Genomic DNA, 14,606 nt, shown 5'->3' with positions numbered 1-14,606 from the left:
GTCGTGGTCTTTGGGGAATTTTTCCATTTTTAGAAAAATCCTAACTGCTGATAGAGCCGTGCTGGACCAGACGTTCCTGACCGGGGTTTCCCACTCACTCACTCACTCAGTACAGGGATGTTAGCGCCCCCTGTCATTAATGTCCACTCTCTTGTCTCTGCAGACTGTGTGAAGCTGGACCACAGCAGCAGTGGCTCAGTGGGGGGCGCCGTTCTCAGAGGTTCTCGCTCCAAAGCAGAGCTGCAGGATCTGATGGAGACGCTGCAGCGTAGAAAGAGCGCCCTGGAGGCCAGTCTGAGGGCGGCCGAGTGCGGCCGCAAGTACCTGAGCGTCCCCTCACCCGTTGGACCCCAGTCCACCAGGACCCTGTCCATCCTCAGCAGCACCGACCGCCCTCCCTCCAGAAACTTCTCCTACATCAGCAGCAGCAGCGTTCCTCCGTCACCTCGACAGGGGGAGCGTCAGCTGACGACCAACGGCTTGGCCCGTCATTCCCAGACTCGCCACCAGTCACAGGACAGTCTGCTGCTCTCTAACGCCGTGGAAGGAAACTCCCTTCTCCCCCCTTATGGGGACCACATACCTCGATCTCCCAGGATCAAGAGCGGCGTGGCCAGTATGCCGTCCAGCCCACGTATGGGTCGTAGAATCTACTCTCAGGGCAAAGCGGGAGAGTCCCGACAGAGGAAGTATTCCACCGGCTCCCTCAACAGCCTCGGGATGCACAGCCGCTCCCTGCCCCGGCTTCACGGTGCAGCGGACCCCCCCACTCTCTCGCTGCCTTTGCGTCACCCAGTTGGGTCACACAGGGGAGTGGGCTCGGCCGCGTCCCGGCGCAGTCTCTCCTCCCTGGAGCAGCCTCCAGATGTAACGGTCCCGGCCAGCATGCCCAACACCCCCAGGAGGGCCAGTCTGGCCTCGCTCAGCTCCCTGGGCGTAGATCTGGACGCTTCAGGTTTGGACCTGGGCTTTGGAGAGAGGAGGTTGTCTTTTGGTAAAGGTGGGCTGAGTCCCGGGCAGAGAGTGGGCAGCATCAGTTCACTGAACGGAAAAGAGGAGCTGAGGGACTACCACCAGCATCAGAGGGACGAACGACTCCGAGAGCAGAAGGTGCAGCGTCTGGTGAGTTTGTTTCACTCTTTAGTCCAGAGTGTGAGGATTAGTGACATCTGATGGTTAGACGGCAGACTGCAACAACCAGAGGACTAGTCGACCCACTCCACAGGACATCAAGCAACAGGAGAACTTAACTTAGCCATGATACGAGACAGCGCCACCAGGTGACTGTTTTAAAGCTGTCCTTCAGGTTACTGTTTTAAAGCTGCCCTTCAGGTTATTGACTCCTGACTGGATGTCAGTCCATCACAGTCCAGCCCCTCCCTTTATGTGGAAAGGTAAGCAGAGAGTGTGTGTGGTTCCACTGTGACAGTGTCCTCCCACTCTGGAGACAAATGTCTGTCTGTCCAAACCAGGAAGACAAACAAAGCAGTGAACAGCTGCTCTCCTCTCTGTCCTCTGACAGAGCTGTGGGATGGAGGCAGTGAACAGCTGCTCTCCTCTCTGTCCACTCCTCTGACAGAGCTGTGGGATGGAGAAGGACACGAGCAGCTACCCTGCTGTAGAAACCAGAGACTGGACTGGAAATGTCCTGTTGGTTCAGAGCTCATCGTCTCAGAACGTAGATCTGATAAAGGACTATTTTTTACTTGTTTTATTAAATAAGAAACATTTTCACTCATGCCTCAACAGTTGCAGGTTTTACTCAGTAGAGGGCGATACAAATGATAATAACAATTACGGTCATATCCATCAACGGCAGCTTGAAGACGTTGTGACTTCTGTAACGTTCACCGCTCCTATTGGATCCTCATGTTGGTCTTTATTGTCAGTTTTCTACTAAATGGGATCGTAATTCGAACCTGATTTAAATCGGTCCTTGGTCCTTGGTACTGAAGCTACGTTTGTGCGTCCTTGTTCTGTTTAACCCTTTTTCAGGGTCACAGCACATGTAGGCTTCATACTGAAAGACCTGGGACAGAACCAGAACCATGTTGTCGGTCCAACATCATGTCCTTTATAAGGATCAGAATTTCTGTGAAAAATTCAAAGTTTTATTACACACTCCCCTCAGATGGAACTTGTTCTAAAGCTGTTTTTTTTTTTCCTGACAGGAGAACCAGCGTCTGGAGACCATCCTGAACCTGTGCACCGAGCTGGGTCAGGTGGAGCGAGAACCTGCAGGTTCCTCTGTTTCTGACCTGCAGAAGATCAACAAGGAGCTGGAGAAGCTGCAGGTTTCTGACGAGGACTCCGTCTTCTCAGACACTCCCGGCACCGTGGCTCAGGAGAACTGCTTCGGGACCAGATCTAGAGAGTCCAGGACCCAGTCACCACCCGTCAGCCTGAACAGCACCACCCCCTCCCCCACCACCCACCACCGAGCCAAGGTGAGACTCTCCAAACGTCTCTCTGCTCCTGGAGGTCAGGGGTTTGAATTCAACTGTGTTTTTGTGCCCTAAAGCAAGGCACCGAACTCTAGGTTCCACGTGATCCGTCCAAGTGTGAAGTGCTTTATTAAAACCCATCTGAAGTGAGACACTGAACCGACACAGAACACACAGGGTCGCGACCCTAAGACTGCAGAGAAGTAGAGCAGAATTCCACTCTGCTGTGGAATGCTGCTCCTCAGACTGACGACTGCTTGTTTATCTTTTGTTTATGTGTTTGTTTGTGGATTACCAGGGCAAATTCCTGGGCAATTTTCAATTTTCTTCCTACACCACAGCTAAACTCTATCTGAACTGTGAGGTTTGGGAGAAAAATAAAAAACGCATAAAAGTTTTAAAGGCAGCGTTGTTCAGGGTTCTAAAAACTTCCTTTAGTTTAAAGCTAACAGCTAACGTTAAGGTTTATCAGACTTTTTTGTCTGGCAACTCCTCTCTAATATCCATGGTCCAATATAATATTTTATTAATAATAATAATAATAATAATAACCTTCAGACTCACATGTTCGTGAGTTCATGAGTCGTTAAAATACAGTCGCGGAAACGCTGTATATTTATCTGAAGACAAACAAACCTGTGTGTTTTGTAGTTGACACATTTCCTGTTTATGTGTGTGTTGATAAGACACATGATGATGAAGCTCATCTTCATCATCTTCAGCGCCTCCTCACCTCCTCTGAGCTTCGTCACTGTTTGACTGACTCCTCCGTGGTTCTCCTCTCCGCAGCAGTCACTGACTCTGGGTCTGGTTTTAATGAAGAACTCCTCGTTTTGTTTCAGCGCTGAACCACTGGAACTCAGTGAGGGGAGGGGGGGGGGCAGGAAATGACTCCATCCCCCAGAGAATTAGTGTGTGTATATGTGTGTGTGTGTGTGTTAGCAGGGCAAAGACAGGCAGTTTTCCAGATGTTTTAGACTGAAGGGATTGAAGATTTCGTCAAATCAAGACTCAGACAGTCTGTTGACTCAGTCTCTGTCTGTGGAGAAAAACTTTTGTCATTTAGATTTGTTGAAGTTTTGAGGCTGCTGTTGCTGGGACAGAGTTTTATGGGCTCCAGGAACGCTCCATCTCTAGCATTCCTCAGACCAAGGAAGGAAGCAGCGACGTTCAGAGTCTGGGACTCCATAAATCCTGGACCTGTAAACCAGGTCCCCTGGAGAAAAGTCGCTTTTTCAAGTCCTGATAATGTGGACTGTAGCGACAGCTTACATAAACAGAAGTTAAGGAGAGGATGGTAGATGGTCCAAACTGGGGGAGTGCCTTGGCACCACTGGCAGCCGCTGCACTGCAGTCATGGAGAATTCCATTACATCGAGCAGAGAAGAATCCTGTTGTCAGCATTCCGAGATTTGGATAAGTCACGACGGCAGCTGCTGTCGTGAAATTCAATCAAAGTAGTTTTTTTTCCCCAGAGTGGAAAATAAATTTTACAGCGTGCAAAACTGTTCATTCAACGTTGTCATTATCAAGAAGGAAGAAGATACAGTTCAACAAATCTGACAAACATCTGTTTGTGAACGCAGCCGGACTCTAACTGGAGTTATGCTGCTTTGGGAGAGTGGATTCTATGACAACTACAACGCTCAAAATATAATGATTAGATATTCATGGAGTTTCTGCTTAAAAACTGTGGCTCAAATCCACAACAAAATGATCAGTAAGAGCTCGGTACTACGTCACTAATTTAAACAGGATCAGCTTTATATAAACACAGGCATCAGTAAGGTGTGTTTACGTCATCGATGACAGCTGTCAAATGTCTACTTAGCACCACCTACAGGCCATAGGTGGGCAGCTATGAGCAATGAACAAAAGTGCCGTCTTTCACGCTTAAAAAAACATGAACAAAAAACTGATCAGATCAACTTAATGTACTGAACTGTACTGAACTGAACTGTACTGAACTGAACTGAACTGAACTGAAACTTTACTGAACTGAACTGAACTGAACCGTACTGAACTGAACTGAATTGAACTGTACTGAACTGAATTGAACTGAACTGAACTGTACTGAACTGTACTGAACTACAGGTGCTGGAGAACGTGCAGCTGAAACAGGAAGTGACACACATAGAAGAGGAGAGGATCCAGGTGGTGAACAACATCGAGGAGTTGGAGCAGAAGATCAAAGATCTGGACAACCAGATGGAGGAGTCGCTGCGAGAGGTAGAGCTACGACGGCACCAAACACGTCACGCAGACCTTTTTTTTTTTTTTTTTGTATTTTTTGATTTGTCTGAGTGTGACCTGTCTCTGCAGATGGAGGTGGAGTGTGCTCTGCTGGAAGGAGAGCAGGAGTCAGAGATGGCTCACCTCCAGAGGGACAAGGAGCTGCTGGAGCAACTGAAGGAGAAACTTCATGGCATCGAGAAGACGAGCCGCGCCGAGAGGACGCAGGTGAGAGAACTTTGATGAGCTCGGAAATCTGGAAAACCAGGGTCTGAGACCAGACGTTGATCAATGTTGTGGGCCATCACCTTCTGACCCTGTCCTGTCTCCACATCGTTTCCAATCCAAATAAATCCTCACATTCCTCCAGTGTTCCCACCATTGAACACCAACTCTGAGTCTACAGTAGAAAAACACTGCGTCGTGACGTGTGTGTGTGTGTGTTTTCACCAACTTCAGCTCAAAGAAACTATCTTTATATTTCTTTATATCCACTGCGTCGTGACGTGTGTGTGTGTGTTTTCACCATTATCTTTCTTTATATTACATTATACTGGAGAGGTGGTCAGGATGTAGCCCCGCCCTCTGTTGGTGGCAGCTGGAACTGACTTTGACACAGTTTAAAATAATTCAGTTTGAACCTCAAACCTGAAGATGACTCTTTGAACTGACGTCTGAGTTCAGTCGACTGTAGACTGTGGTCTGGTCGCTGTAATGCCTCACTTCACCTCTAGTCTCACACCTCATTGCCGTCAGGCCTGGAAACACTTTGGAATTCAAGGGCTGAAATAATTCCCACATGTTCCCAAACCTGCCGCTCCGACTGACTTCAGGTCCAGGAGGAGGATTAGTACTCAGTACAGTTGAGGTGCAGTTCTACCTGAACCACCTGCCACTCATGCGAGTACCGACAGGTGCGGTGACATCATTGGGAGGAAGCAGGAAGTGGGTTAGCAGGTTAGTCCAGATTCCTGTGTCAGTAAACTGTGGGTTAGCAGGTTAGTCCAGATTCCAGCCAGTCCTGTGTCAGTAAATGTAAACGGTCGTTGTGACTTCAGTCAGGAGTCGGTGCTGGTGCCGACACCGACCTGGACTTCAGTCCTGATCACAAGTAAGTGACTGAGGCTAACACCACACGGTGGTGAGATGGTAATTATTATTATTATTGGCAGGTTTGAAATGTTTGTCTTTTTTTTTTTAAACTATATTATTTGCATTTTCAGCGTCAAGTGTGGAGCACGTCTGTATCAAAGAAAGATCAGATTCTGTTCTGCTTCAAAAACTTAGTTGGAGTTTTTTGTTTTTTTCAAAAGCTAAAAACCTTTTTTTTTCCAAATCCACTGGAGTTTAAAGTTAAATAGTTTCTTATCATCTGACCCTGAGCCAAACTCTCACCGAGTCTTTTGATCAGTCCCAGGTATTTCTTATGTAAGTGTTTGTTTGTGTGTGTGTGTGTGTGTGTGTGTGTTGTACAGGAAACCAAGGACCAGACCAAAAGTCTGGAGGATCTGGAGTTTCAGAAACTGGAAAATGAAATTAATCAGGACGAGGAAAAAGAGAGTCGGCGCCAGGAGCTGCTGCGAGAAATAGCAGAGTGTCAGCGTCTCACTGTCACACGAAAGGTGAACTGAGCTGTGGAGTGCACGTGGCTAATGGTGCACGTGCTTTTACTTATCGCTATCAGCTAATCTGTTGTTGATGTTTGAAGTTTAATTTGTTTTAAATTTACAGACTGAGTCATGGAACTCAAAACACTTTTTCATCATTTTAGGCTTTTGTACCATCTCTACCTACATACATAGAAATCAATTGTGGCTTCAATTGTAAATACTTTCTTCTCCTTATAAGTATTTTTTTTTTTTTTTTGAGATTCTTTCTGTGAAAGTCTGTTTTGGTAAATGTCGTGTTCATTTCCACAGGAACGACTGTTGACTCTGAAGAAACAGTCGTCACAGATCACCTTACAGGCTCAGCAGGAGAGAGAGAATTTCCAGAAGGAGAAAAACAATTTACTTCTCATGCTGCAGAAGGTACACTGTCTGATGACGTCACAGTCAGTGTATAATGTCATAGGTTTTTTTTTCTAATTTTGTTGAAATGATTCCATATAAATAATTCTGTCATTTAGATTAGTCACAAATAAAAAAAGGTGAGAAACACTGACACCTACCGGCTGATGTCTGTATTTCTCTTCCAGCAATTGTTTTTTTTTTTGGCCCTGTGTTCTTGATTTCAGCTGAACATGGCTCAGTGACGTCACGAGCTTCTTCTTCTCTGTCTGTCGTCCACAGGAGAGAGAGAAACTGCTGTCTCTGGAGGGAAAGTACGCAGAGTTGTCCGAGGGCCAGACCTTCACCAACGTCCCCGTGGCCATCAAAGAGGTTCAGTAGGAGTCACTGTTCTTCATGATGGAACCTGGAGAACCCGGTCCTGCTCCGTGAATAAACCTCCTCTGTCTTCTTCTCGCTGCAGCACCTCCACTACCTGAAGGAGAGGAGGAGGAGCGGCAGAGAGCACTCCGACAGTCTGCCACAGAAGAGGAACCAGCAGCTGCCCATGTCCTTCGCTGGATCCCTGGCAGGGTCACTTCCCCCGAAGGTCATCACTGCTCCTGGGTTTTAGATCTTTGAGACATTTTTTCTTCCACAGTTTTGACTGTACTTTTATATTTGACAGTATATTTACACATATATAATGTCTGTACAAAGTTTCTGATTTGATCAAATCCTCCTGAAATCCTGAAAGTCTGGACTTTGGAGAAAATGATTTCCCAAATTATCTACTTGCGGAAAAATGCTACTTTGCGTCCCTAGGGGACGCTCCACCCAAACAGGATTTCTGCTCCACCCAGCCAGCTCATCAAGTAGTCTGCGAAGGAACGCAGTTTTGGTGGAGATGTAGATTCTGGCTGATGATGATGATGATGATGATTGATGTTGTTACTGTCCCCCCCCCCTCCTCCCCCTCCTCCTCCTCCTCCTCTTCCTCAGGCCCACCTGCCTCTGGCTCAGAGCTCCAGCTGTGGCAGCGTCCTCCCACAGAACTTCACCTACACCGTCAGAGACCTGAACGGCCGACGTCTGCCCAAGAGTGAGTCCAGGGGGAAAAAAACACCCTCTCCAGTTGTACTGTGTGTCGACCTTTGACCTCCGTTGGCTAATGAATGACATTAAAACCAGGCCAGAGGTCAAGATTCTTCTGAGTATAAGCTGTTGTTGTGTTTGTGTGTTTTCTTCTCCTAACTCTGACAGTGAACAGCCACACACACATGACTGACGACAGACAGAAGAGGGCAGAGTTCTGCAGCAGGCTGGTCCCTGAGCCCAGCGTCTTCCTGGACTCCTTCTCCTACCCCGACAACAGCCAGACCTCGGACACGGTCAGTGTGGACAGCTCCGACAGTCTGGAGACCAGCTTCTCCGCCTGCTCCCCGGACAACATCTCCAGGTCGGTGATGAACCACCAGAACGTTCAGAGCAGCCCTGAATTTGAGCTGTTGAACCAGTCGGTTCCAAACATAGGGTGTGCAGACCCTTGGTGGTACACAGAGGATACACACATATATAACTCCTTGTCTTTGCCCCCAGCGCCAGCACCAACAACATGGCCAAGATCGAGGAGATGGAGCGTCTGCTCCGAGAAGCTCAGGCCGAGAAGCTGAGACTCCTGGAGCACAGAGTAAAGAGTCTCTGATTGGATGACAGTGACACTCAGATGTGAAGGCGTGACTTCTTATTGGTGGGTGTGTTTCACCGTACAAACAGGAGAGGGAGATGGAGATCCGACGACAGGCTCTGGAAGAGGAGAGACGGAGGAGGGAGGAGCTGGAGAAAAGGCTGCAGGAGGAGACCAGCAGGAGGCAGAAACTTGTAGAGAGGGAGGTGAAGCTGAGGGAGAAGCAGAGATCGCAGGTGAGCAGAGAAGAAGAACTCAAACACCGCCGGCTTCACGTCACACAGTCGAAGTGAAGTCTGCGGTTGTTTTTTACAGTCGCGGCTGTTGACGCGTTACCTCCCCATGAGGAAAGACGACTTTGACCTTCACGGACAGATCGAGGCGGCGGGTCACAACCCAGACGCCTGCTTCCACCTCGCCATCACCGACAAAACCTGCCGAGGCTTCCTGGTCAAAATGGGCGGGAAAATCAAGACCTGGAAGAAACGCTGGTTCGTCTTTGACCAGAACCGTCGGACGCTCACCTACTACTCTGGTGAGTGTTGAAACCATCACACGTGATGACATCTGGACTGGACTCTGGTCTGTGGTGGCAGGGAATTCTGGGTAACTGTAGGAGACACTTGTGGATTTAAACTTTTTTTAAACCTGATTCTTCTCCACCGTCATCCTCCGCTGACGTTGTGGTAGGAGTAATGTCTTTGTAAGGAAATGTAGCGTTACTGCCACCTGTTGGACAAAGTCATCCACTGCAGGCATCGAATGTGATGAAAAATAAATTAATTTTTTTTTTTTTACTCAGAACAATAATTATTAATATACTTTATAGAAAAAAAAATCAGTGAAGGGATTTGGTGTCAACATGCACTTGTCTTATAAACTAAACCAAAGCCAGGAGGGGGCGCTACATGCCCCCCCATAGAACCTCAGTAACATCTGTGTTTATGTTTCCTGCTGCAGACAAACATGAGACCAAGATGAAGGGCGTGATCTACTTCCAGGCCATAGAGGAAGTTTACTACGACCATCTGAAGAACGCACACAAGGTGAGTGTGTGCCGGGGTTAGGCACCGTCACACACACACACACACACACTCTCTGAACACTGCTGACACCTGTGTTTATGACCCTCACCCCACCCTCACCCCAGAGCCCAAACCCCACGCTGACGTTCAGCGTGAAGACCCACGATCGAGTCTACTACATGGTGGCGCCGTCTCCTGAGGCCATGCGTATCTGGATGGACGTGATCGTCACAGGTGCTGAGGGACACATGCACTTCATGGTGTGAGGGGTTTCATCAGGTCAGGGGGGTCACGGCAGCAGAACCGAGGATGTTCTGGTTTCTGACTCATAACTGGTAGCGGTTCGGTTCTTCGTGGTGTTGGTCTCCACGGTGACAGAGTCGGTGCAGTGACACCGTGAGGTTCAGGCACCAGAGAAAGTTCCCGAGCCTGATTTTGGTCTTGGTATCGATGGTGTTCGGTTCAGAGCGTCATGTGGTCTGAAGACCTGAAACCAGGAAGTGTTACGTTGACCCTGCAGGTGTGTCGACCACATGACCTCCAGACAGACTGTCGCCCACGGCCTCCGCTCCTCTATCTTCTCCAACCAGACGGTGGAGAGTTTGTCACAGATAGAATTAAATTAACCTCTGCTACAGGTTGACTGCAGCCTGCGTTGTTTTTCACGTATCCTCCATTTTCTAACAGAACAGGATTCTCCTTCTGCACATACTAATGTCCATCACTTTAACGTGTCATGGTGTCCTCACTCCACAGCTGCAAAAATGCACATTTCTTCCCAGTTTCAGATTTGTTACTTCTATATTTGTAGCCATTTTCAAATATCATGTACATAGTGTGTTTATTCATATATATATATATATATTTGTTTGCTGCTGCCTAACAACAGTATAAGCTGGTTATTTCCTGCTCGTTTAGAGCAACTTTGAATGTTTCTGGGTCACGTGGTGTTGGTCTTTTTAGCTTCACTTCCTGTCGTTCTTTTCAATTGCTTTTTTTAAAAGATTTTAATGTTTGCTGACAACTGTTTTAATGGAAAAAAAAAACGTTTTTATTTTATTTTTTTCGATTCTCTGCTTGAATCTTTAAGCCTGGGCATCGAGCGCCCTCTATGGTTTACGGTTTTGCTGACAAGAACCAAACATAATCGACCACCAAACATCTCCAAAAATGGCGGACAATTCTTCTTTTTTTTTTTTTTTTTTGAAGAGTAAAACGTCACATTTACCCGTGTGGTCAAATTTGTGTTTGCGCTGCCAACATTAGGAATATTATGGTAGGAAGTGACGTGTCGTCACCAGGAAGGAGCGCGTGTAACAAATCCTAAAAACATTTTATTAACAAACTAAAAGTTGTTTTTGGGATGTACGAAGTGACTGAAGCGAAATGATTTGAAATTTCTTCACCTTTTTATCTTCACCTAAATTCTCTGCTTGTTGCAGAGAGACACGTTTTACGGCGATGAGGTCACGTGGTGTCCCGCTTGAGTATCAGCGGCATTAATTTGTGTTCACCAGCAGAGGGCAACATAGTGCAGCGAGAGCCAACTGCAATGACGTAATGCCCTCCTTGCTCGGTCACATGACTGGGGGAGAACAGTGAGTCAGAGTTTCGTGGATTTTATTTTTAGATGAAACGTTTAAATATAAAGTCCGTGTGTGAGTCGATGAGCAGATGTTTGAACGTTAGCTTTTTGAAAACAGCTCCGAGCCTTAAATAGTGAAGTACAAACAGTTATTTTTCTATATATTAAATATAACTACAGTGTTTTTACGACTCACCGTTGTCCTATTTGTATTTTTTTTTTTAATCAATCTCCAACTCCTTCCTAAGGGACCGTCTGTAGGTTGTCGACCTCAGGCTCAGGGATGTGAACTAGTGTCACAGAAGAACCTCTGCCTTAAAAACCAAAAAAAAACAAAACACATTTACACTTTTATATCTTTTATATTTGTATAAAAAACAATATCGATTTTTTTTTACAGCGTTCTGGTGCTTTTATATTCAAAGTGTGTCCTGAATAAATAGTTTGGATGATTTGACAACGTCCTGTTTTTATCGCTTAAAAATGAAGACGACGTTTGACTGAGGTTTAAGGTGAAATTCTGTCTGAATCAGAAACAGTTCTGTGGACCAGTGCAGTGACAGCTCATATACTGGAGTGTGTTTTCCCATGGATATTGAATGTCATGGCATTATATCAGCACGGATATAATGTGTCACCTGAGGGATCGACGCTGGTGACAACAATGAGGTGGAACAGGATATTTGAATTAAACTGCTTTAATTTGAACAGCCGTTACTTCAACGATTGGGACGGTTTCTGATGATCGACCGACTTATAGTAGGAGTGTGTGTGTGTGTGTGTGTGTAAACAAATGTTTTGTTGAAATGACAGGATATTAAACATAAATATAGGATCAGGAGGAGATTTAAAAATTGGTTGAAAAAAAAGTAAATTCTAGAGTTTAAATAAAGGCTAACGCTCAACGTCTGAGGTGATGATGAGCCATGAGCTAAAAATGCATAAAAAAAAAGGAAAGGCAGGAAAGGGTTAAATTAGCTAAAACTACATTTAGTTATAAAAAAAACATCTGAAAATGTAGCGGAACCGTTGAATGACCTGAAATAATAACAAATTAACTGAACTGTCAGAGTCCAGTCCAGTCCAGTCTAGTCCAGTCCAGTCAAGTCAGTCCAGCCCAGTCTAGTCCAGTCCAGTCCAGCGAGTCCAGTCAAGTCAGTCCAGTCCAGTCAAGTCAGTCCAGTCCAGTCCAGGCCAGTCAGTCCAGTCAGTCCAGGCCAGGCCAGTGAGTCCAGTCCAGTCCAGTACAGTCAGTCCAGTCCAGCCCAGTCCAGTCCAGTCCGGTCAGTCCAGTCCAGTCAAGCCCAGTCAGCCCAGCCCAGTCTAGTCCAGTCCAGTCAAGCCCAGTCAGCCCAGCCCAGTCTAGTCCAGTCCAGTCCAGTCCAGTGTGTTTGCAGTGACCCCTCCTGTTTGTATGTACACCCCGTTCACGTTCACGTTGGAGCTCTTATTTTCCTGGACTCTCACAGCCTTTCATTTCACAGACTGACCTAGTGGGGTTGTCATGGTAACCCAGAGGGAAGCATGCTAAATTAGGTCCCAAAGAGGGGGCATCATCTCTGCACAGGCATCAACACACACACACACACACAGAAACACAGGCCTCAGAGAAGGGGGGGGGGACTCTGTGAAAAGCTGCATCACCGACATGTGAACTGAGATAAATGACATGAAAAAGTCCTGTAACACAGGCCTCAGAGAAGGGGGGGGGGACTCTGTGAAAAGCTGCATCACCGACATGTGAACTGAGATAAATGACATGAAAAAGTCCTGTATAAAGACTAAAATGCTAAAATGCTTTTGTCATTTTCTACGCCATCTATTGGGGAAACATGGGTACTGCAGGGAAAAGGAAGTCAGAAGTATAATGATAATATAAATAAATTATATAATTTGGGACAAGTTTGACGGGCTGGATTAAAAAGCTGATCCGGCCCCTGAGCCTTAGTTTTGGCCACACCTGTGTTCACACCGACAGGCTGTGAACAGAGAGTGTTTGTGGTGTTTGTTCTGATCAGATCCGGCTGCAGCAGATCATGTGAAACCACCGTGACTGAAGATTTATTTTCAGGAATCTTCTGGCAGCAGAACGTTTGGTCACACGTGACGCTGCACCACAGCGCGGTCTTTGTGCCGTCAAATCTGTCTGCTATTTTAAAACTATTTTTCTTAAAAAAGAAAAAATCCAAATTACAGGTGTTACCAAGGAGGAGGCGTGTGGTGTTGGAGCCTGGGGGAGAATCTGTTCCCTCTGTATCAGACACAGATGTGCCTCCAAACAAACTCTTCTTCTTCTTCTTCTTCTTCTTTCCCTGTCACCCCTTCAGTGAGTTTTCTTTTTAAAGTGAAGCTTGTTCTTCCCTGGACTCGTGTTACCAACCTCCACTCAGACCAGTTTCCTTTTTCTTCACCTCAGGTTAAAAAGTTGTTCAACTTGTTTCCCAACCTTTTCCTTCCTGTTCCAGACTGAGCTGAGATACAAACACTAGGCAAAAAGTAAAACATTTAAAATGACAACAACTCTAATATATAACATATATCTGTATAAACTGTATATTTATATATTTTTAAAGAGAAGTTTCCGACACTTCCTTATTGTCACACAGATTGACTGGTTTTTGTTTTTATCAGGTGGATCAGAGCAGAGACCGACAACAGACCGACAACAGACCGACAACAGACCGACAACAGAGACCGACTGAAGACAAAACAGACAAAAACCTGCAGCAACTATTTCATGTTTTCAGGAGTTTCCAGCAGGTATTGGTTCCTTCACACCTGTGTCAAATGGATGACCTCAGAGATGACCTCAGTTGACCTCATAAATGACCTCAGTTGACCTCATAGTTGACCTCATAGTTGACCTCATAGTTGACCTCTTAGACTGGAATTCTTTCCAATTGAATCAACAGATAATTGGTCTGTGGTAAAAAGTCTTTAGTTAAATGTTGGTCATGGGTTTAGTTGTGTGATGTTAATGTTTTAGGTTAACTCTCTAGTTAGTACTCTAGTTAGCTCTCTGGTTAACGCTCTAGTTAGTTCTCTAGTTAGTTCTCTAGTTAGTGCTCTAGTTAGTTCTCTAGTTAGATCTCTGGTTAGTGCTCTAGTTAGTTATCTGGTTATTGCTCTAGTTAGGTCTCTGGTTAGTTCTCTGGTTAGTTCTCTAGTTAGTGCTCTAGTTAGTTCTCTAGTTAGTGCTCTAGTTAGTTATCTGGTTAGTGCTCTAGTTAGTTCTCTGGTTAGTTCTCTAGTTAGTGCTCTAGTTAGTTATCTGGTTAGTGCTCTAGTTAGTTATCTGGTTATTGCTCTAGTTAGGTCTCTGGTTAGTTCTCTAGTTAGTTCTCTAGTTAGTGATCTAGTTAGCGCTCCAGTGATGGAGTGGCGTCCTCGTGATTGTTGTGCGTTGCAGACTAAGAATAGCCGCGGCTCATTCCCATCACCCGCTCCTCTGATAAGAAGAGCTGTGTTCAGCGTGGTTTTTCCTCCTGGCAGCTGATTGGCCGAGCCGCTCTGACACCCGTGTGTTGAATATTCAGGTCAGTGAGCTTCGAGGGTGGATGTTGATGATGGAGCCGCTGGAGCGGTGCGACTGTCGGGGCACGAAGAGCCGGGGCCGCAGGCCAAGGTTGAGCCCCCGCTCCTCAT

General features: G+C 46.3%; 1 protein-coding gene across 2 annotated transcripts in view; it reads left to right on the top strand.

The window, feature by feature from the left end:
• phldb2a (pleckstrin homology-like domain, family B, member 2a) overlaps window positions 1-11,416 on the top strand; it is a 19,015-nt gene extending 7,599 nt beyond the window's left edge. For both annotated transcript variants that reach the window (XM_008333503.3, XM_025065679.1), the window contains exons 4-18: window positions 164-1,122; window positions 2,172-2,447; window positions 4,539-4,673; window positions 4,767-4,904; window positions 6,152-6,298; window positions 6,596-6,706; window positions 6,968-7,057; window positions 7,149-7,274; window positions 7,667-7,766; window positions 7,928-8,123; window positions 8,264-8,354; window positions 8,441-8,587; window positions 8,667-8,886; window positions 9,312-9,397; window positions 9,502-11,416. In XM_008333503.3, the coding sequence (XP_008331725.1) occupies window positions 164-1,122; window positions 2,172-2,447; window positions 4,539-4,673; window positions 4,767-4,904; window positions 6,152-6,298; window positions 6,596-6,706; window positions 6,968-7,057; window positions 7,149-7,274; window positions 7,667-7,766; window positions 7,928-8,123; window positions 8,264-8,354; window positions 8,441-8,587; window positions 8,667-8,886; window positions 9,312-9,397; window positions 9,502-9,642 (2,963 nt within the window). In that variant the 3' untranslated portion in view covers window positions 9,643-11,416. The remainder of the gene's footprint in view (window positions 1-163; window positions 1,123-2,171; window positions 2,448-4,538; window positions 4,674-4,766; window positions 4,905-6,151; window positions 6,299-6,595; window positions 6,707-6,967; window positions 7,058-7,148; window positions 7,275-7,666; window positions 7,767-7,927; window positions 8,124-8,263; window positions 8,355-8,440; window positions 8,588-8,666; window positions 8,887-9,311; window positions 9,398-9,501) is intronic.
• Window positions 11,417-14,606: the final 3,190 nt, after the last annotated feature.

The sequence above is a fragment of the Cynoglossus semilaevis genome, chromosome 19 (genome assembly GCF_000523025.1).
Source record: "Cynoglossus semilaevis isolate Cse_v1.0 chromosome 19, Cse_v1.0, whole genome shotgun sequence".
Lineage (NCBI taxonomy): Eukaryota > Metazoa > Chordata > Actinopteri > Pleuronectiformes > Cynoglossidae > Cynoglossus > Cynoglossus semilaevis.
This window is presented reverse-complemented; position numbering and strand designations above follow the sequence as displayed.